The sequence below is a fragment of the Triturus cristatus genome, chromosome 4_1, assembly GCF_964204655.1.
Source record: "Triturus cristatus chromosome 4_1, aTriCri1.1, whole genome shotgun sequence".
In the NCBI taxonomy this organism is placed as follows: domain Eukaryota; kingdom Metazoa; phylum Chordata; class Amphibia; order Caudata; family Salamandridae; genus Triturus; species Triturus cristatus.
Genome location: NC_140585.1, coordinates 801,960,496 through 801,983,803, shown reverse-complemented (window position 1 = coordinate 801,983,803; position 23,308 = coordinate 801,960,496). Strand labels below are relative to the sequence as shown.

The following is a 23,308-nucleotide window of genomic DNA, read 5'->3' as shown; positions in this document are numbered from 1 at the left end:
TCCTGACCCCCTAGCCTTTGTCAGGGGGTCCCTGAAGGACCCCGAAGGCAAAAAAAAATTTTTTTTTTTTTTTTTAAATCGCGGGGGTGCGCGCACAGTGCGCGCACCCTGAAAAACACACACAAAAAAAAAAAAAATTTACAAAAAAAAAATAATAATTCGCAGGGTGAAAACCAAAAAAAACAAAAAAAAATTTTAATACGTAGTTTATTGTAAAATAAATATATATAAAAAAATAATACATAAATAAATTAGCATTTAAAAAACCGTACAAATTCACTGAAAAAACCATAGGTTTCACACACGTTATAGTTAGGAATTAGCATTTAAAAAACCTTGTAAATTCACTTAAAAAACCATAGGTTTCACACATGTTATAGTTAGCTGGACATTTCACTCATAAAAAACCAATGAAATTCCCCCGTTATAGTTACTGCAGGCAACTATAACTCACGCGACCGCAATCCTCTGCTGATGACGTCAGATATTACATCACTGATGACATATGTGTCTTTCTGAAAAATAAATATTTGTAATATATGTATAGCTAAAGATTAATGGAAGAAGACATGGGTAAATAAGTGTCTAAATACAGTATTAGCATCAGCAGAGGATTACGGTCGCGTGAGTTATAGTTGCCTGCAGTAACTATAACGGGGGAATTTCATTGGTTTTTTATGAGTGAAATGTCCAGCTAACTATAACATGTGTGAAACCTATGGTTTTTTAAGTGAATATATATATATATATATATAAAATATATATAAAAAATAAATCTCTCTCTCCGTCACTCTGCATATATTTTATTTTTGCATATTACTCAGTGGCGGTCACCACTTAGTAGTTATAGTTGGGACTTTTTCCTACAGACAAGGTGTTTTTTGGTTTTCTAATAAACGTTTGTGCCGTTTCACGAATCGTCACAAAAATTTCGGGTCCGAGAATGAAAGGGGCAGGGAGCTAGATCTTGGTCCACACATTGTGCTTTTTGAGATTTGGTGTAAATCCGTTGAGTAGTTTTTAAGAAATTTGTGTTAAACATTTTTTGTATATCTGGCCGGTTGGGTCCGATGGAGTCTTGCAGGAGTGGCAATTTAAAAATAGAGCGTTCCGATTGTCTCAGGGAGCTTTTTTTTCTTTGGGCCATCTCGCTCTGGCAGGAGCCTGCGATCGCTCTAATTGGCTGCCAGTGACATGAGAAAAATATTGCTGGCAGCCATTACAGAACTCGGGGACTTAGTCTCCTGGGATCACTGACAGAATATCAGAATAAGAAATAGCGGGTGGACATAATAACATGTCAAAAATATCGAGGACCAACATATTGAGAAGGTAAGTGCAAATAGATAAGTATAGATTTACAATTCTTAACTCCGCACCTTAAAAATATATATATATCGTCAAAGTACATATATGTGGAGTTCTATATAGTAGAACTTTGCTTACCTATAGAAACCTACCTTCATGATGTTTGTGCCCTCAATATTCTTGATAGGATATTCTGTTCTACGGTATTTCTTTTTCCAATACTCAGCCTAAGTACCATCCCCTGTCCTAAAGTAAACAAATATATATATATAAGGGGGCAGGGTAGGGATACCCTGTCCCCTTAGACCCCATGGCAGGGGCAAGGGGGAACCCCCTAGGGCCATAATGTAAAAACAAAAATCTGAACATTTTGTTGCGGCAAAAAGAACACAGCTAAATGATGGCTGCCATTTTATTTTATATATATATAACCCCCCCTTCACAGCCCATTTAGGGTCCCAGGGACCCCATCCCAGAGGGCCATTATTTTTTGGGGGAAGGCGTGCGGCCCACCCACTCCCCTAGCCGTTTTCAGCCGTGAGACCCCATTCCCAAGGGTCCAATCTATTTATTAAGGGGAGGAGGGGCTCTCGCCTGGAGCAGCTTCCCTTTCCCCGGGCGGGAGAAATCCTGGCTCCCACAGCATGTGTGCTTGGTGGGTGCTCCAGGTTGGCACAGGGGCACCCAATTATAAATAATGGAGGCCCCGGAGGCTGGAGTCCCTGGGGCCAAAACAAGCTTGGGGAGCCCTACTCATCTTAATTAATGCGTTGGGCCCTGGGAGATGGGGCCTTCGGGCTGAAAACAGCTCCGGGAGAGGGGGCCTGTGCCCCCCTCCCCTTAATAAATGCACTGGGCCCAAGGGGATGGGTTCCATAGGGCCAAATATAGCTCGGGAGGAGGGCTGCCTGGCCACCCTCCCCTTTTATTTACATTTAGGGCCCCAAGGGATGGGGTACCCAGTGCCTATTTAGGGGCAGAGAGACAGGTCTGCACACCCTCCTTCCTTTATTTATTACTCTGACCCGAGGGATGGGGTCCCTAGAGCCAAAATATTAGGCTTAGGGAGGGAGCTACAACCACCTCCCCTTTTTTATTTTGCTTTTGGCCCCGGGGATGTGGTTACCAGGACCTGTACAGCCCACCTCCCCTTTTAAACAGAAAAAGGCCCGGGTAGGGTCCTCGGGGTCCATAAAGGCTCGAAGAGAGAGGGACACACGGCCCCTCCCTCCCCTTTGTTATTGGTTTGGCCCTAGAGGATGGGATCCCCTGTGTCTATTAAGGCTCAGGGAGGGGGGCCATGGGGCCCCTCCCCTTTTTTATATGCATTTGGTCCCGGGAGTGGGATCCCTGGAACCTAATAAGACTTGGGTAGGGGTAGGCATTCTCCCTCCACTTAAAATATATGTTTGGCCTCAGGTATTGGGGTTCCCGGTGCCCGAAGGCCAACCCCATGCTGCACATGCCAAATGCTGTGTTTGGCGTGGGGTTGGCAGTCTGCTAGGGGTTTGGGCACACGGCCTGGTGGTAGGCCAATTCCTGTTGCCAACCAGCCCAAGCCCTGGCTGCCTATGGAATGTTTGCCACCAGGCCCTGTGGCCAACACTGTGGTTCTGTGGTGCACGACCGAAGGATTGTTGACTTTACGTATGGTAATAAAATATTACTTTATGTTAGAAAAAATAGAGGGATTCACTCCAAAAACCAAGGCTAAATTAACGTTCTAGTTAGGTGTTTTTGTTTAAAAGATTAAAACCTTAGAAATTCACTGAAAAGATTACAGTGATGCTATAGTTAGGGGAAATGTTTAGTAACAATGTTTTAAATTAAAAACAACACACAGAAATTCACCAGTTATAGTTATCTCGAGTAACTATAACTCGTTCCCTAAGGTAACTATCACTCAGGCCCTCGCCATGCACTGCTAATTACTCCACATATTACATCACTCGTGACATCTGCTATGTGCAAAAAGAATAACTGATGGACAGAACGCAGAACAATGTCATACATTCACTCCAGTACAGAGATCTGGGTCTAAATCCATCGTTTTTTTGCTCCCCATGCCATTTCAGTTTGAACCCAGCCACATGCAAATTAGTCTTGACCCTGCACGTTGCGAAAGTGACCCACCTGCTTCCAAATCTATCAAAGGTCAACGACCTCACAGAGCACTGCAACTCAACTATGTCTAACATAATTGATGATCTTGCCCCGCAAAAGCTAAAAAGATCCCAAAGCAAAGACAAACCCCCTGGTTCAACGGATCCCTCAACAATGAAAGGAGGGTTCTCTGGCTAACAGAAAGAACCTGGAGACAGCAACCCTCAGCCTCCTAATTAAAACTTCTCCAACAAACCAGAAATTTATACAACAGAAAGATCCTACATTTTAAAATAGAGTTGTTTAGATCGGAAATGGAAAACACTAAGAACAGACCCGGTAAGCTCTTTGAAATGTTCAAAAACCAATCTTAACAACCTGGCTAAAACCTCCGAAGAAACTACAAAATCTCTAATAACCTCCTTCTTTACAGCCAAAATTAACTCCCTAGGAAACAATCTTAACTTCGCCACCAACATCCGACCTCCTTCTGCCAGGACCCATCTCTGTTCTCATCCCCCCCAGGCAACACCCAAAAACCAAACACACTGGTCCAACTTCAAGTTATATGACGATCATTCCATCTAGAAAATTCTATCCTCCTTAAAACAGAATAACCACTTTAATGACCCACTCACTCCCAACTACTTGGCCTCCAACTACCCATTTATCATTCCCGTTTGGACTACAATAATCAACGCTTCCCTACTACAAGGGTCCATACCTAACTCTCTAAAAACCGGTCAAGTCATCCCAAAAAAAAAAAAAAAAAACACCTTGAATCCTGCTATTCCAGACAGTTTCAGAACAATAACCAATATTTCACTTCTAGCAAAAGTTCTGGTGTTGTGTGCAGATTTAGATTCTGTATACAAGTTTCCCGATTTATGCCCTTATACAGGTACAATTCACATTGCCCTTATTTGGACATAGAAATCCGGCCCTTATTTAGACATTGTCCGTACAAACCAAATACAGGCATGGCCACCTATATCCGTCCATCCACATCACAACGAATTCTTGGAAAACCAGACCCTTAAGCCTTTAGGAATTTCCCTCAGCTTGAATATTGATTTCTCCAAGAACTCATTAAGTATGCATGAACATCTTTTCCTTAGGGGTTCATTCATTGGCGTTCCTCTGCCCGACTTTTACATCAATACTGGCATTCCTAGACACCTTCAAGGTATAAATATACCAGCACTTGCCCTGGCAAATTGCGGTTCCCGGAGGATTCGATCCAACCCAGACTACGCGGTTCGCCACGGCAAGTTCGGAAGGAGATCGAGTTCCAGCCTGATGCACTGACGCTGCCATCCTCCTTACAGAAAATCCAGCTCTGGTGCTCTCTGACTTCCCTTGTGGGGGGTTAGACTATCGAGTCCAGAAAAGAGATTCCAACCTCTCTCATTCTCAGGTATGGAGCTGACTAGAACTTAGAGAAACTTTTGGCAACTCTTGGCTAAACTGAAATATAGCTAGCTATACTTTAGAGATGGCACCTACTTCAAATCTCGTACTGCACTTAGGTTTGGTACACTGGGGTAGAACAATTTAGAAGCATCAGATGAGTATCACATTTTAGCTTATGTTATTTATGTATGTATTTTGATTAATATATGTCATAGCTACAAACCATGCTAATGCAGTATTATTTTATCTTACTGCTAACCTCGTACATATTGTACTTCGCAGTCTGTCTTACGATGGTAGCAATTCATATCTCTTGCATGAGAAATAAGATTGTTCAATAAACCCTTTTATTGAAACGCCTGTCTCTCTATTTCTGTGCAACTCTGTAGAAACGAAGCATGCACGATTGACTGAGTGAAACGGTCATCTATTGTTTCCACGATTCTGAGACTGTTCCGATTCTAAAGGAAACAAAGTTGTCATGTTTATGCGGTTGTCATAGACTAATCCCTTCTTGTATTCGCGAGAAGTTTCTAGTGACCTCTGAGTTAGATGGCACACACAAGTAATTAAGTTTAATATACTCGATAGAGACATACTGACCTTAGTCCTATGTCAAATCTATAGTGTATGTTATTCCAATGCGCAGAGCCTAAAAGGGATATAGGAACTACACTACACTGGAGAAATGTGTGCAACTTCAACTGAGCCAACACATCACCAATTTCAACCTGTTAGACGAATTCCAATCTAGATTCAGGCCTGGGCACAGTACGGAAACTATTATTCTCTATATTGTAGACAACGCTCTTCAAGCCCTTGACCAAGGCAAAACATATCTCTCAATTCTACTGGATTTATCCTCGGCATTTGACGCAGTCAACCACGAGAAACTACTTGAACACAATGGGATTAGGGGGAACCGTTCTCGAATGGTTTGGATCCTTTCTCCGGAACCGCTCCCAGAGATTCTTCGTCAACAGCAATCTATCTGCTCCTTCCCCGATAACAATTGAGTCCCCAAAGGCTCAAATCTTTCCCCAACCCTCTTCAATATCTACCTTGACCTGTTAGCTGAAATACTACGCATCACCAACATCTCCTTCCACATGTATGTTGATAATAATCAGCTCTATATCACAATCTCATCACTAGAGGGAATCAGCTCTTTGAATGAGGCTCTAAAGCTAACTGTTCAATGGCTCGCCAGCAACCAGCTCAAACTAAATGCACAAAAAACAGAGTTCCATCTAATCTCTCCCCCTAAAGGTTCCACTGACATTCTGGAATGGACTAAGTCGATCACAGCACTGACCTGCACAAAGACCATAGTGGAATCTGCCAAATCTCTCGGTATAACCCTGGACAGCAACCTGAATATGGGAGACAACATTAACTCGATGGCCAAAACTGCTAGGTTTCACCTGCGCTACCTGAGGAAACTAAAACCTTTCCTTGATGCTTCAGACCTAAAAATGGCAGTTTGGGCATTAGTTATCTCCAGAATTGAATATGGATGCTCAACCCTATCTGGACTACCCAAGATCTCCACAGCCCCCTAAAAGCTTGCCTCAACGCCGCTGCTAGACCCTTAACAGGCTCAAAAATATTGGACCACATCTCACCGCACCTAAAGGCACTGAACTGGCTTGCTCTAGAAGCTAGAATCCAACTCAAACTGGCATGAATCATGCACAAAGTGCTACACACAAAACCCCCTGCATATCTCACTCAGAAAATCATGGTTTCTGGAGGAGCCAGAAACTCGCGATCCACCAGAGACTGTGTGCTCCAACCACCCTGCTTCCGATAGGAAAAAACGTACAATCGTGCCTTCTCTGGGGGCCGCTCCAAGAATCTGGAACTCGCTGCAGTCTTTCATCAGAAGAATACCTTCTCTGTCAATTTTTTAAAAGGAAGCTAAAACCTTCCTAATGGGCAAGTTCCTCCCATAAATCTAATTCTTTGCGCACACCGCTCAGCGGCATTGCTTCATGTTTTCTGCTAGATTCTTGACTGCTTGGTCGCTCTTGTCTTTGACCTGTTAATCCCTCAAATGCAATTGCTGGATATCTCTGCATAATGCTCTCATGTTCGCTGCTCTGTATACACCCTGTTATTTCCAAGTGTAGTCACTTCCTTCTATCCATATTTATTTTTATTGTCTATTTAAAACTTGTATACAACGTGTTATCCCTGTAAAGAGCTCTGATACCCTAACGGGTCACGTTCACGCTCTATAAAACTCTAAATAAATATATATGGCTGGGTTCAAACTGGAATGGCAGGGGGAGCAAACAAAGGATGGATTTAGGCCCAGATCTCTGTACTGGGGTGAATGTATGACATTGTTCTGCATTCTGTCCATCATTTGCATTTGTCACCCCGAGTGGGACGGGTATGCCCAGACGTGGGTCCTGTGCTCTCCATGCCACTGGAGTCCAGCTATCCCGGCTGATGAGGGGTGAAACCCCAAAACCGGTTCTAGGATGCTTGTTCCCAGTCCAGGGAGGGCCTGGCCTGGCAGTTCAAGCTGGACTGTTCCCATTGGGCGCACTGATTTGCATATGGGTGGGTTCAACCTGGAATGGCATGGGGAGCAAAAAAACAATGAATTTAGGCCTAGATCTCTGTACTGGGGTGAATGACATTGTTCTGCATTCTGTCCATCAATTGTTCTTCTATGTGCAACATGGCTAAAGAAGACTTTTTTTCAAATCCTATGATGCAGCCACCCCCATTACTTTGTGCGTACCTAAAAAAAAATGCTGCACTCATTTTTATTTTTTTATTTTTTTTTAACTGATCCAAGTTTGATTGGTAAACAAAAAGAAAAAGCATGTGAAAGCATATTTTTGGGGGTGTGAGAGAAGCAACACAAAGGGCTGGAAGCAACATGAAAGGCATGGGGTAACAGAAGCAACACAGGGAGTGCTTGTGCAGGGAACTACAAGGGGGTTGAGCAAGGCAAAGGCTTATGAGAGGGCAACATGGAGCACAGAGGGAAGCAAACAGGCGAGAGCCGTGGATTTGGGGGAGAAGCACATGAGGGTGGAAGCATCACAGAGGACTGCAGGGGAGAAGCACATGAGTGACTGACAGCAACACAGAGTGCGGAGGGGTGAAGAGACGCACACTAGCAAGACAGCAGGAAAACACATGAACCCCCATGGAGTACTTAAAACAAAAGAGAAAGTAGCTCTCTAAAATTGAGCAGTAAAAGGACACAAGTAAATTTGGAATGCTCCAGGCGAGAGAGAGACGCAAGATGGACGAGGGTAGCCACCGAATAAGAAGCAGGCAGATGTGAATGACAAGAAAGCCAGCCAATTATAAGCAATGGGCTGACCCAACGCCCAGAGTAAGTACCACTATTGTCCACAATCAGTTGTACGACAACAGATGGCAAAAACTGTCTGTAGGCGGAAACAAATAAATATGTTTGGTACACCATGTACTTTCTTTTTCCAAATTTAGGCTCTTATATCAACCTATGGAATCTCAGCTGGCCTGCAGTTTGTCACTTTCACATGCATTGCAGAGGCTGGAGTGTAGTTTCTGATCCTGCTGATTTAAAAAATGACAGGTGAGTAGGCTATGAAGTTTTGTTTATAACCAGGTGTGTTTTGCCTGAGTTGAAACGGTTTGAAGAAGGTAATAGCTGCATTTGCAAGTGCCAGCTTAAGTGACAAAAAAGTCTTGTAAGGTGGTACTTAAGGTTTAATAGAAAAATATAAATGTAACAAGTACAAATAAATAAACTGGACTAAAACGTGAATTTTAAAACAAACTCACCATACAGATTAATGAATCGAATACAGCTTTCCACAATCCGGGGAATGACTTGTCCTGAATCCTGGGGAAATGAATGAAAATGTATTTCACACACAAAAGGATTATAAAAACAGGACAGAGTTGTATTATTTCACTGACACAACAAGATACAGTTGCCCAAAGGTAAGATTTTTCAGGCCACCTATAAACCCTGCCATTAGCTTTCTTAGATTCCTAAACAAAAAAATGCTAATTATTACTTGATGCACCATCTGACATTGCTAATTATACAACTTTGCAAACATCATCAGCTATTCAAGGATGCCTGTGACCCAAATAATACCACAGATGAGAAGCCAACGGAAGGCGGGCTTGGACCAGGAGAGGGTTTGGCAACGAAAACGACGAGCATCCTGCAGCTGTCACCAATTAAGCCAATCCGACAATGGGGCTCGCGCAGTTTACTGGAGACTTGCACATTTGTGGAAACGAGATTGGGTCATAGAGTTTTCACCGGAACTAATGAGGGATGCTGCATCTTTCATCGCAGTCACACATTTGCAAAATGGGAGTGTTGGGAGGACGGAATGCTAATGGCAAACCGCGCGGGGCGCACATTGTTCCCATGCAAACGGTGTCAAGTACGGAAAGCCGGCAGGACGGAAGTGCGTCGATTCAGAAACGAGCCGAGGACAATACGGTTTACAATCCGGGCGAAGGAAGCCGCAACAAGCGCCTCCGAGCGCACTGCCAAATGACCGTGTTGTGCTGCCGTGTACGGAGCGAATGCCAAATGCCCTGAATAAAAGAACGCGCCATCTCTATTTTGGGCAATGTTTTCGAGTGGTGCTGGAATATAGGCAGGGCAAAACACGGAGCCGGGGTGATTGCAGATGTATAAAATAGCACAGCACGCAAGTTTCTTCATTGCAACGAGACAAAAAAAGTTCCGACGAGAAAATTACTCTGAAGCAACTTGACGCAGTTTAAAAAGTGTCAGTTTAAGTTTGGCAGGACCGGATGTGGTATATAGCCTTCAGTGAATTATTACAGTCTCAAGTGTGAGGCGTGTTATTGTGGAACCATGCTTGCCACGCTTCTCCAGTATTTACGGTAACCCCACTGACAGGACTTCAATTACTTTTATAAAGGCCAATGTATACAGTTTCTTCCATCAGTTTATGCACAGAACTTGTTATTGATTGTGAACGTTAGGAACTTGGCCGTCATTTGAATCGTTGCAGCTGCTCTCTTGTGGGTCTGGTTTTGGACACGTTCCATCCTGAGCATGTGCAGTCCTAAGAGATATCTGATTGAAACGCATCGAGATGACCTGATGCACTCAGACTCGCACGCAGTGACAGACGGAGTAGAACCCAGTACTCCAGTTTCTGTGGCAAACAAATGAGTCAATTTCTGCTCTCCATAGCATATTTGATCTTTCCTGTTATATAACTGGGATTTGACAATACTTGATTTTTATCATATGGCACAGTCAACTGTTTTCAGCTGATCAGTCGCCAGGGCATAGCTACGGAGCTTGTGATGCAACATAAGTGAATAGTATGATAATTACATTTATAGGATTAGTTATATGGTTCGTATAAAATTTCGTATAACAATTCACTTAGAACCATGACCTATCAATTTAATAGAAAACTAACAAAGTGGGAAATAAAGCCCCAACATTTACTGAAAGTGCCCAGAGGCACTTTAATGCGTCTGGAGACACTCGCTGCTTTGCCCTGCTTGGACGGGTCCAAGCAGCCTGTGGGACTGTTCCTCTAGAAGCACAGGTGTGCTGATGTGATTACGGTGTCCCCTCTCATGATTGCACACACAAGGTATAAATATAGTACCCAATTGTGCCATATTCTCAGGTATTGCACAATTCAATCCTATTTCTTGGTCATCAAAAAAACATATCTTATAAGAACGCTTTAATGCAAATTCCACATTTAAAATTACAGTTTAAATATGTTTTTAGTCATGTTTGTGTACATCAATGATATTCAGAAAAAACACCATGTTATTGGCGAGCTATTTATGTTGAGCCCGTCCTAAGGAATTGGCAAATGCATATGAGAGCAAAGCAGTAAAATATTTACATTGTAAAAAAGGCGATGCAAATGAATGGCTGATCCACATGGTTTATGTATTGTCATGTAACTGGAGGAGGACAGGGCCGGTGCATCATAAACTGTGGCCCATGCTTCACTGAGTCATTGTAAAGAGGGATTAGACTACACTCTCTGAACACATATGGGAACCGAGACACTCACCAATTTAATTGAGAAGTAATGTCTAAAATATGTATGAACTACAAATCTGAATCCATATATTTCTTCCTACGGTGTGCACTAATATTTACCAAAAAGCACGGCGAGTAACAGAAAGCATGAACTGTAAAGCCTGTTAACCACAATCACAATACCTGGTGTCTGGCATGCGAGTTTCTTCGTCCCCGGCTGTGTGCATGTTTAGGAACAAAGGGAGAGAAAATAAAGCAGTGAGTAAATACAGAACAGATGCAGAACAAAAAGAAAAGTTCTATATATATTGCACATTTGCAAAATATAACAGTTTCCTTAAGTCAAGGGAAATTGACTTAATCGCCTGTGGACCATGAAATACAATAGAAATCATGTCCCATCCTAATACAGTTGCTTTCATTTCTACGGCACAGTTTACAAAATATCACCAGTTCACAGTTATCCTTAAGGGGCTTTCCCTATCATATGTGTCCTTTTTTACGACACAGAAATAAGAAATGTCTTGTTCTGCTGACTTCAGGACACTTTAAAAAAACATTCCGTCTCAATTTTTGAAATCCTTCTAATATTCTGTTGTAAATGAAACTTTCTGGAGCTTGGTTTCAATACCCTATACAGTTTTAAAAACATATGTTTGAAAACTATAATAAAACTTTCTCCAAAAGTAGGCTTTAAAAGCTGTTGAAGGAGTCCCAGGGCAAGCCAAGACTGTTGCTTTCAGGGAGAGGGGCAAGTTCCTTTATTTACATTATAAGAAGGCCAGAAAGACAGACTTATCAGGACTCTTGGAGCCGAATAACCTGGTAAGAGTACCTAAAAATATTAAGGCCCTAATTTTACGATGTTGGTGGACTAGAGTCCGCCCGACACCGCTTCCGCGTAGGAACCTGCCGATCGCAGGTTGGCGGCTCCAAGAACTGTATTATGATGCGACCGCACCTTTCAGCCCGCAGCACAAGCTCCCATTGAGAAATGGGAGTTTGTGTAAATCCTTGCACCGTGTGGCAGGCCCCCAACCGGAGGCTGCTGAAGAATGGGGGCCCTGCTGAGGGAAAGCCCGACATGGAAAGCCTCTCAGAAACAGACATCATAATCCCTACAGCGGAAATGCTGTACATAAGGGATTATGTGGCGGTTTCCGACTAGCTGATGGGCTCCTTGAGCCCGTCGGAAGCCAGCCGGAATGACCGGCCGGTTTAAACTCTGACCGCCTACATTGTAATTAGATGGTCGGACTTTAAACCATGGATGTCGGTCGGAAAGCATCTGACCTGCAGTGGGAGACTTTCTATCCGACATCCTCATGAGCCCCCAGGTGTTGCCTGAAGTTGAGGCATCTTCTTCATATGATTTTAAAGGTCACATACGGGTAAATGTTTGTGGTACTTAAGATGCCCTCTTCTGAAGACAAAATGCAATGCTTTCAGACAAACACACAGCTACACACCAACAGCCAGCATTTTGTGCGAAACAGGAAACTGGAATTCGCTGACAAATGCTTGAGCATCTTTCCCTTTGACTTCAGGAAGTGTTATATTGGTTAGCCAGAAGAAAGCAACGATCTCTTTTGGGTCCGCCAGACCAAGATCATCAAAGCAAAAACACTGCGATGGGCCAGCTGTGCAGATGGTTTAAATACCTGTAGGAACAACTCCAAATCCCTGTTGAACAATTTAACATTAAATTGTCTAAGTGGCCTGGCCTTCTTGTGATTCTGAACCTTAGAGAAGACATGTGGAGGTCTACAGAAAATTAATACAATTACAAAGTAAACTTTGGACTGTATAATATATCAGGAGGAGTATTTCAAGGACATTTCAGACACAAACATTCATGGCAAACATTAGATCTCCTATGAAAAACGCATTTGAAATTCAGATATTGGAATAATTTATAGGAGAAACATTCACATTCCGCATGATTTTCAGACGTTGGTGTTTCTGGAGATGAACTTCTCAGATCTCAAGTTACCTAAGGTCAGTATCTCAAGCACTCCTGTGTGTCTCGTAGTTCTGGGTTTCAGGTGGCCCTTGATTTGATCACTCGGATCCTCTGGGATCCAGCTGGTCAGACCTCGTGATCCACACCTATTAGGGTCCACTTTTTCCTTTGTTTGAGGAACTGTCCTCTCTGTGTCTGTTACAAGTGGAACTAACACACTCATAAGTAACATCTCCACAGAAAAAAAATATGCAAAGCGACCTTTGTACATCAAGATTTAAACTGCATACACAGTTTTTTATCTTCCTCCTATAAGTTGCACTTACCTGCATAAAGCATTTTAATGTATTTCAGGCTAGAATTGCCCTAATTCTATAGGTAACTTGAAAATTCCGTTTTGAAGCATAGTGAAGGCATAGTGAAGAAAATGAATGTCCACATCAAATGAGATAGTCACCACTGGATGATAAGTGGTAAATACAGTGTCTATCGAAGACATTGAATTTCTATTGAATACCCTCAAACAAAGATGCATTTAAAGGCATGAGAGTTTGATGCATTTAAACACATGAGAGTTTTTCTCCTCAAAGATCAAACCAAAAAGCTCAGAAAAACAGCCAAAGCTGTCTTGAGGGACGAGCATAGCTGCCAGTTGCCCAGCCCTCCACATTACAGGGGCCCTTGGTAAAGTGATAACTGTGTGCATAAAAACAATATTTTTTAAATTTGACAGCTGGGCATAAATGGCATCCCCATCTTTAACCTTTGCACTGTCAGACGGTGGTAGTTAACTTTTTTTATTTTCTCTCTCGCCTCACTTTCTCCAATTCCTTCAATCCGTCCTTTCTCTTTAGCTCTAGATCTCTATTTATCCTCTATTTTTATCTCAACTCTCTCTACCTCCCCTATGTCTAGCTTTTCTCTATCGCTATAAACCTCTCAATCCCGCCCCTCTACTGCTCTTTCACAACTTCACCTCTCTTACCTCTTTGTGTTTACTTCTACATCTCTTGCGTTTTCTGTACCTCAACTCTCTCTCTGTCTCATACCGCCCTCTGTACCTCACTACTCTAGTCCATCTCACTTATCTGTATCTATTTTGCATGTACTTAACCTCTAATTCAAATTCACCACTGTCTTTACCTCACCTGTCAAGCTCTCTCTCCATCTACTTATATTTCACCTTTATGTACCTCTCTCTCAGCCGTCTCTTGTCCTCATTTCTATAAATCCCAAGGCACTCTCATTTGCTCACTACCTAACCTATCAACGTACCTCACCATGTGTATGCTGCCTCATCTTTCCGCCTCCTTGCTTAATCTTTTGACCTCCGTTACCTCTACCTCACCTCCCTCAGTATCTTACTCTTTCTCACTACCTCTTTTGCTACCTCTTCATCTCTATAATTATCTTCTGTCTCATTTCTTCCTGCACCTCTTTTATTTCAACCCAACCTCTTTACCTCTTTCGCTTTATACATTTCTGTACCTCACCTATTTTTCCCTACCTCATTTACTCTCTCACAACTCTATACCTCAACCCCCCTCTCTCAACTCTTTTTGTAGTTCACCTGCTTCTATACTTCACCTCTTTTCTCCACACACCTCATTTCTATTTCTACTCATCAACCCTCTCTACATTTCCTCCTCACTGACCTCTTCTCAACTTGCTTCTCTGATGCCATCTTAGTACAATTTTCTTACTAGCTTACCTTTCTACCTCGAACTCAATCTTATATACCTCACCCTACCTCTCGGTGTACACCACCACTCTTCTTCTCTTTACATTTCCTTTTCTTTAGATCCAGCTCCTTCTGCCTCACTCTGTAACCCTACCCATCTCTCATCCTTTCTTTACCTACCCCCTACTCTTTCTAGCTCCTAGTATCTTTCTTTCTGCCTATCATATATCTTTCTTTATTTATTTTTTTGTCTCTCCCTGCCTCATCCATTGTTCTACCTTATCGCTATGTTCTTCTCCCTCTACCTCACCTCTCTCAGTGTAACTTTTTCCTTAAGTCTCTGCCCTTCTCCTGCCTCCCTCGCCTCCCATTCCAATGGCTCAGCAGAGCTTGAGGTCCCTGTCCATGCAGAGAAGGGCACGTGCAGAAAGAAGAGAGGATGGCAGGCAGGGGAAGAAACTCAAGGAGAGAATGAACAGGTTTAACTTAATGGGTTCGAGAAAATCCACAGATCAGTACTTTCTATGTGATTACGAATATTCAGGAATGAAAACTACAATTACACACGCTATGTCCATAGACCTTGTTTTGGTACCGTGCACCTGTCCACAGAACAGCACTCAAGCCAGCCTTACCGAGCCATTCTCACATTCGGAACAGGAGGCTGGCTCCACATAAAATATGGTTGTTGGAAGACAAAAACACATGTACACCCAAGCACTTAAATAAATAGCTTCATCGTTGCTTGTTCTTGCTTTCTTTTGGCTGGTGGAAGATGTGTAGGGTTTTTTGTGCCATGCTTCTGAAGCTTGACATATAATTCTATATGGTTCGAAGGGTGAGGATTAGCTGAAAATGATAAAAAGAATTCACAGTTGCTCGGAACAGGGTGCTTCACAAATCCTTAAGATGGCACGGTCATCAACAACTCTATAGCTCCCAGTGTGTCCCACTGGCGTAACAAAAATTGAGGGGGCCTCCCTGCAAGGAACGTGAAGGGGCCCCTTCTGGACTCAATTAAGAGCTCTCCGGCAAGAGTGCTGTGCTGAGGGGGCCCCCTGGAGCTTGGGGCCCCCGCACCGTGGGGGCCTGTGTTACGCCCCTGGCGTGTCCATGAGTGGTAGCTAAGTGTATCCGTGTGCATTTGTGAGCAAGTCTTTGTGAATTTGTACATGCACAGGTTTGCATCTGGGATTGAGTGTTATATGTGAATGTAAAACAGGTATGAGCATCCCTGTGAATGGAAAATCGAGGGTTTAATCTTTGATAGAAATTGTTCACCACACTTAAGGAATGTATTTCTCATACCCTAAAAATATCTCAGAAGGAATCAACAGAAATGGTTTTAACTTCCTACCTTGTGGTCATATATTCTGGTCTATGCCCTAGAAGAGAATAACCAGAGAAAAACAATGTTAGTTTGTGTAGAATATATCTTTTGCTCTTCACGTATGAAAAATAGACACCATTTTAGCCACATGAAAAACAACATCCACAGATTTCACGTTAAACTCACAGTTCATGGTTACATTTTATTCATAGCTGTAGGTGCCCTACATATAAAGTGTGTCATCAGCTTCAGGCAGCCGGGGTCCGTACAGGTAACAGCGGTAGGGGGGGATTTCGAGGGTGATGCGGAGGGGAAAATTAATAAATAATTAATTTTCCCTCAGCATCGTCCCTCGAAATCCCCCTTACCTGGCCCCACTGCTGTTACCTGCACAGACCGCGGCTGGCCTCAGGCCTCTCTTTACGAAAGAACGCTAGGCTATTGGCACTAAATACCTGTAGCTCACGCATAGGACTGCAGGCAGGTCTCACAATGATGGCTATCCACACATAAAAGGCATCAAAAAATGAAACCCTGTGGACCACAGGCCAGATGTCCAGAAAATCTCTGAAGGGGGTGATACAAATAGTTCAGTGTCTGAAAGTAATGCATATCCATCATAATATTTGTGATTAGGGCCGTCTACTATTAACATACACTCTCTTTTGGTGTAGGTTAATAGCAGACATCACATAGTCATCATGCCATTTGGCCTTGAATAGAGATCTCTTTTGAGTACAATAATCACCCATGGAATTTCCAAAGGAAGAACCATTATGTTTCTTTCTCAAAGTAGGGGATTTCTCAACTGCCACCAGTCTTGAGAAACTCCACACATCACCAGAGTACAAAACTCCTACATTTCTCCTTACCTCACGAATCAAGAGTGGACCCATGAATTTTGACCTTCCCTTTTTTACCATACAAGACTTCCTGGCTAATACCTTATCACCCTTCTTTCAAGAACACTACCATACACAATTCTTGTCATCAAAACGTTTCTTGTACATCATCTGATATTCCTCTCTACGTTGATTAATTTCATCATTAGACCTTCTTTTCTCCACCTTCACACTCAATTTCAGCCAGGCAGAGCTAAGCTTGCAGTGAGGCTTCCTGCCCCTCAACACTGCAAATGGTGATACAGAAGTCACCTCATTAGGCGTTACCCGATGAGCCCACCAAGTTTCCCTCAAAGCATCCTGCAATGAGCATTTCTCCAACAAAGCACGTTGAGCATAACGTTTCACCAGTTTGTTCATGCTTTCTGCCAAGCCATTAGCTTGAGGAGCATAGAGTGCTGCCCGGGCTGTCCTCCTCCTCCTGGCTGTCTCCAGCCCTCTCTACTCCAGGCTCATCCGACTTCCCAGATGCTCTACGTCACTCTTGGGAGAACTGTGCATGTGCAGTTCTCCCAGGAGTGACGTAGAGCATAGGAGTTTTGTTTTGCCTGGGGAGACGGAAGAGCCTGGAGTGGAGAGAGGAGACAGCCAGGACAGCCCGGGCAGGGCACGGAAGCACCCGCGTTACCAGGTAAGTCTGTGGCGGCCTCAGGGTGGGTGGCAGCAGGGGGTGGAGCGGAGCGGAATTCTACAGAGTTTTTAGCCAACTCCATGGAATTCCGCAAAGTGGCACTCTGCCAACTCCGCCCACCCTTAGTTAATATGCACACCGCGTTAGCAGTATGTGGGAATACTGGACTTTTTTCTATATGAACAATGAGTAAACAGCACGGCCATGGGAAGACATTCATTCAAAGCTCCTGCCTATATTAAAATGATACCTCTTTGAAGCTCAATTTCAGTGGGATTCCAAAATACTGCCAACCTATTGTCTCCATTACCTTTGCCTTCTCCAAGTGTCCTCTGGAGAAGATCATGTTTGGCTTGCAGCTTTGTGATGAGGTTACTTCCTTCCAGATATTCACGGAATTTCTGTCGGTAGAGAGCACATATCATTTTTTTAGTATACACTCAAAACTCATGGAATTTGTGAACTGTTTGCACCTGTAGCCTGGAACGAGGTATAATTTTGTCGTTGCAGGGACCTATTTACCATGAAATAGAACTGCTCCGTCTCCTGCTGGTTGGCTCTTCTCTTGGCGATGCTGGGCTTGCTCAGGTACGTCTCCGACACCGTGGATTTTACAGACTCTGTGGAGCGGCTGTGCTGGAAACATTCCGATACATCATAGTCCTCAATGGTGACCATGTCTTGTATGGTCTGCAGCGTGGCTTCTGTGGTTTTCTTGATCTGCAAGATGATACAGTAAACGTGCTATTTTATCAAACCACAAATCATGCAGCAAACAAATCAATGTCGGACCTGCCTTTGTTGAAGGAAGTCATGTATGTTCCCTTCAGCAATGTCAGGGGATTTATTAAAAAGGACCTCTATTTAGGACTGTAATTGTTTGGCATTTGATAAAGGGAGCAGGATTAAGATCAGAGTAGTAAACATAAACAGGGGGTAACATTGAGGAGTACCGCCATCGATCCACAGAGCACGGTGGGGCCTGACCTGGACGATGCGATAGCCACATTACCAAAACAAATACTTTTTTTGGGTATTACAGATTGACATAACAGGCTACCTGTAGCAACGAACCTTTGCCCACTCGACTTGTGGCTCCCACACTGAAGATAAGAGCATATAATAAAGAGGAAGGTTGATATTCGTGGGTTCTTACTACTGTTACTAACTCCACGCCCTACAGTGAATGAAGCATGTTCTGTATGAATGTGCTCATTGTATATCATGTAAGGATGACCCCATTCAAACTGCAAGCGCTTCTGATAAAGTGGGGGCATTGGCTTACTGTTGCAGGGGAAAGCCAGAAGGTGCAATCCTGACTATAGAATCACTCATGTGCAAAAGACAGTTTAATTGGAGGGCTTCTACTGGTAATTAATACACATTATCTGGAACTGACTGAATAGGACTTGCTAAACTTTCCAAGTAGTTTTAAAGAACAGGACCTAGGATCAACTTTAGGCTGCGTAGAAAATGGCATACAATGATAGCCTTTAGCTCCTTTGCCACAGAAGCTCGATCAAAGCAGTTTTGTAGCGCACAACATGGCTGCAATAGGTCTTGTGAAATGTCTACAGTTACAATCACCAATGCTCACCCCAACCTACAAACCTGGACGGGCAACTGCATCTGACCTAATCAGTTAACATGAATGGATTTGTTACAGTCCTTAATATTAGCTGTGTATGTGATTTCACTAAATATAGGAACGTTGTTGATCTTGGGTGGAGGGTGGGCTAGGTGCAACTGAGTCAAAGCCAAGAATTTGGGGCATACATCTTTGTGCAAAATACAACATTTCAGGTTGAATGGCTCGGTGGCCCCTGTCTTTTTGCAAACTGCTGTATGGGAATGCAGGGCAAGCTTTAGTGCTGGTAGCGCCCGGTGAAACAATCTTTTTTGGCACCCCCACACCCTATGACCGCCTCCCCAGATTCTCTCACTAACACCGGTCAAAAGTGCCCCTCATCTCTCCGATCATAAGTTATTGCTAAACACAACACCCCCGACGCCGCCCCCCCAGTGGTCCGCGCCCAGTGCGGCCGCATAACTTGCACTGCCCTAAAGCCGGCCCTTTGGGAATGTGACTAGTAGGCAGTTTTCTACTCAGCTGGTTAATTTGTCATGCCTGTGCTGTGACTTCTACTCCCTGCTGCAAAGTGCATGAGCAACAATTCTAGCCCTACTCGATTTTCTTTATTTAAAATAAAGGTGGTTAAAACACTCAGTAAAATTGTCCTTTTTTTGCGCAGTGTCTATGTATCAGTGGAAAATAAATTCATAGCATTTCAAGAGGCCATGCAAAATATATAACGCTTTATTATTTCCTACTCATTTTGTACTCCAAAAACTAGACCTGTAACAATGCAGAAAGGCTTAGTTTTACACAAAAGAACTTGTTTATTCTACAATTTGTTGTTTATACTACAATTTCTTAATAGGTTAATTCTAATAATAAAGTAATGTAGTAATCTCCATGGTCCAGATGTACGAAGTATTTTTGCATGCACAAATGGGTTTGCGACCTGTTTGCGCATGCAGAAATACCCAAGGGCCATGTACAAACCCTAATTAGAGAGTCGCAATTTATTTGCGACTTGCTAATTAGGAGTTGCGACTCGCTATTAGGAAGGGGCGTTTTTAAGGGTGTCCCTTTCTAATAGCGAGTCTGAGCCCTATGTATGACTGTTTTGGGACCGCAATTGTGGTCTCAAAACAGTCGCAAATTACCACCTACTTCAAGTACGTGGTAAAGCATTCGCAAACGGGAAGGAGTCCCCAGGGGACCCCTTCCCTTGTGGGAATGCATGGAAAATTATTTTTTAAGGGCAGGCAGTGGTCCCAGGGACCACTGCCTGCCCTTCAAAAATGAAACGAAAAAGGAAAAAGGGCTGCAATTAACCTGCTTTATTTAAAAGGAGTCCCAGACATGGAGGTCTGCTGAGCCCAGTAGGCCACCATCCCTGGAGGGCCAGCCATTCCCAATGGGGTTGCAAATTGAGAGTGGCTCCTTAATATTCTACGGCCTCGCATTTTGCGACCCCATTTGGAATCGCTAACAGTGTTGTACATTTGCTTTTGCGACTCGCAAATTGCGACTCACAATTTTTCGCAATTTGCGAGTCGCAAAAGCAAATGGTCATACATCTGGCCCCTATATGTTGTTTATTATCGATTTAAACATTCAAAGGCGGAATATTAGGGCGATCCTGTGAGACAGTTCCAGTACGAGTACTGGAAAGACTGTCTGCACATAGGTTCCATACCCATGTTTTCATGAAGAAACATTCAGTAGTTTATTCCGCTGTACAGTTGTATTCATGACTTTCCTAGGTCGGCGACTAGAACAGGCTGGATGGGCTTCCACAAAATATGACATTGAATGTGGTCCTGTTTCCCACTGAGGGGAACCTTGACTGCAACTGTATGACTTAACGGACTACTGAACATGCAAGTAAATAATCCATGTGTGGAAAGGAGAGTCCTTTTGATTTTCACTGTGCTAAGAGAGAGCTTGAATGGAAGATGTGCATCTAAGATCTGGAGGCCAGCAAAACATTCAGATTTCAGTAGCAGGCAGTGATTAAATTGAGCTGGTGTTTTCCGGTGCTAGGCACCAGCACTTAATTGCCAACACACATGCTTATGACAGTCTGGCTGGCTAATTTAGAGATGACCACACCTACAGTTAATTATCGATTCAATATACATTAAAGATGACTATTTCCTTCCGCTCAAGCCATTCATATAGCTTTGGGGGCCTTAAATAGTCAGATCTGTCACACTTTTAGGTGTGTGATGGTTAGTAGTTGTGTAACTATCATTGGCAGCATAGCAGGGGCAATGTGTGGTGCAAGCTGCAGTGGCATCCTGATGAGAGCCCTGGCACTTATTTCTTTTTTTTTTTTTTTACAAATTAAGCACCAGTAGCAGGTACACATTATGTCCTCCAGAGGCAATCATCATTGAGCCTTTCATCTGACCGGCATTCCTACCAATCAAGACAGAACAAGCAAATCAACGTGGAGTGGATATAGTCCCAGTAACGCAGCTGCACACCGAGGTGTGGAGTGCTCAAAGGAAGGCTGCATACTGCCTTTAACTTACAGACATCCAATATATAGGACAAACCAAAGACCACACAGAACTCCAGACTCCTTCAGAGTGTGTAGGAGGAGACGGTGATTGCTACAACTTGCCAACAGCAGGACATCACAAGGGATAAACCTCCTCAGTCGGAGGATATCATAAATCCACAGGTAGATTCCTGTAGAGGGCATAACCCATACCGGTATACATCCGGAAGCGGGGGAGACAAGAATAGAGGATACTTTACCCTCTGACCACACGTTGGCTACCCGAATAAATTATTGTGCTGACTGTTCCCTCTCCCCCATGTGGCATAACCTTCTGCAACATTAAGGTGGAAAGGTTGGGTTATGCCCTCTACAGGAATCTACCTGTGGATTTATGATATCCTCCGACTGAGGAGGTTTATCCCTTGTGACGTCCTCTAGTGGGAATCGTCACCATTCACCCGAGGTCCTGAAGAAGTGTCGCTCAATTTTGGGGCTTTTCGACACGAAACATGTTGACCTAAGACATTTGAACGGCCACCTGGGTACCTTAAGTCCTGCTGTTGGCACCACTGTTTTTACCGGAGACCCAGTTCTAGTACTGAATAAATTCTTTCTACAGACCTGGAAATCTTTTTTAATATCACTTAGTCACGTTAATCATACACATAATACTGTTTGCCCATAAGAACATACTTCACATACGGCTTCTCACAGATCAAAAGAACTCCGCCAAAGTAGCCACCAGGCCCGTTGGATATTGCAGCGCCGGTCCGACGAGGAGCGCCCTATGATGAAGCATGACACCCCTAAAAAGGTGTGTGAGGGCATTAAAGATCTGGAAATAAGATCCCCTAGCGACAGAGATCTCTAGGCATACAGTGACACCTTTCACGTATGTGCGATTGAGAATAAAAAGAGGAACTGATAACCCTTTACGTTTTTCATTTATTTTCTTGCTTAGCCATCCTGTGAGCCTTTGCTGGTTTGTGGATTGAATGTCTGGTTTTGGAGTGACAGGGGCTGGGGATGTGCATTTACAGTAGACAGCCACTAAGGGAGTTGAGGTGTGTTCAACCTTTCCTGGATGAGTCGGGCTGGGCTGAATAGATCTGGGGTGCATTTAGAGAAGTGGAAGGAGATTTCCTTGCACTTGAATGCGCCTGGTCTGCCTTACACAATGCTGTTTCCGCCTCCTGCTGGGAAGCTGGACCAGGGAGGACAGAACTGGTTTTGACTGAGCACAGAGCCTCTCTGCCACAAGAGAACAAAGAGAAATTGAGTGTAAATATTGGGGTCCAGACCCCAGAACCTTAGAATACTTCTGGACTCAAGAGGAACCTCTGCCAAGGAGAAGAGCTGGGAACGCTGAAGGAGAAGTACTGCCCCTTTGCTGTGTGCTGTCTGAGTAGGCCTGCAGTGGCTGTGTCTGCCAAGGAGAGGACAGAGACTTTGCTGTGTGCTGTGTATCCTGCTTGAAGATCTCCAAGGGCTTGAAGTAGGGCTTGCCTCCTGTTCTGAAGTCTCAGGAATACAAAGACTTCACCACCGGGTCCCCTGAACTTCTTTGCTGGTAGTTCTGACCTGCCAAGAGGTGCCTGTTCCTGTGTTGGGCCTCTGGAGGTTGTTCCTGCTGCTGCGAGCTGAGAAAAGAGAAGCTACTTAAGAAGTGTGACGCATCTGCACCCGTTTCTGGCACCACTCCGCCGTGCGGGAAGAATTCCCACACATCGCCACCCCGCCGCTGGAGAAACTGACGCAGCGCCTGCCCGTGGCTGGAGAAATCGCTGCACGCCGAGTCTCGTACACCGATCTCCGAAGTCCAAGATCACCCCACCGATTCCGACGCAGACCCTGCTGTGCGGCTGCAAGAACC

The 23,308-nt window shown here is 43.8% G+C and overlaps 1 protein-coding gene across 1 annotated transcript in view; it reads right to left on the bottom strand.

Moving 5' to 3' along the window:
- SRGAP1 (SLIT-ROBO Rho GTPase activating protein 1) overlaps positions 1 to 23,308 on the bottom strand; it is a 497,889-nt gene that overhangs the window by 86,554 nt on the left and 388,027 nt on the right. The window contains exons 9-13 of the mRNA XM_085653404.1: positions 17,879 to 18,076; positions 17,667 to 17,757; positions 15,851 to 15,878; positions 11,033 to 11,066; positions 8,620 to 8,680 (exon numbers count right to left, since the gene is read on the bottom strand). Coding sequence (XP_085509530.1) covers positions 8,620 to 8,680; positions 11,033 to 11,066; positions 15,851 to 15,878; positions 17,667 to 17,757; positions 17,879 to 18,076 — 412 coding nt within the window. The remainder of the gene's footprint in view (positions 1 to 8,619; positions 8,681 to 11,032; positions 11,067 to 15,850; positions 15,879 to 17,666; positions 17,758 to 17,878; positions 18,077 to 23,308) is intronic.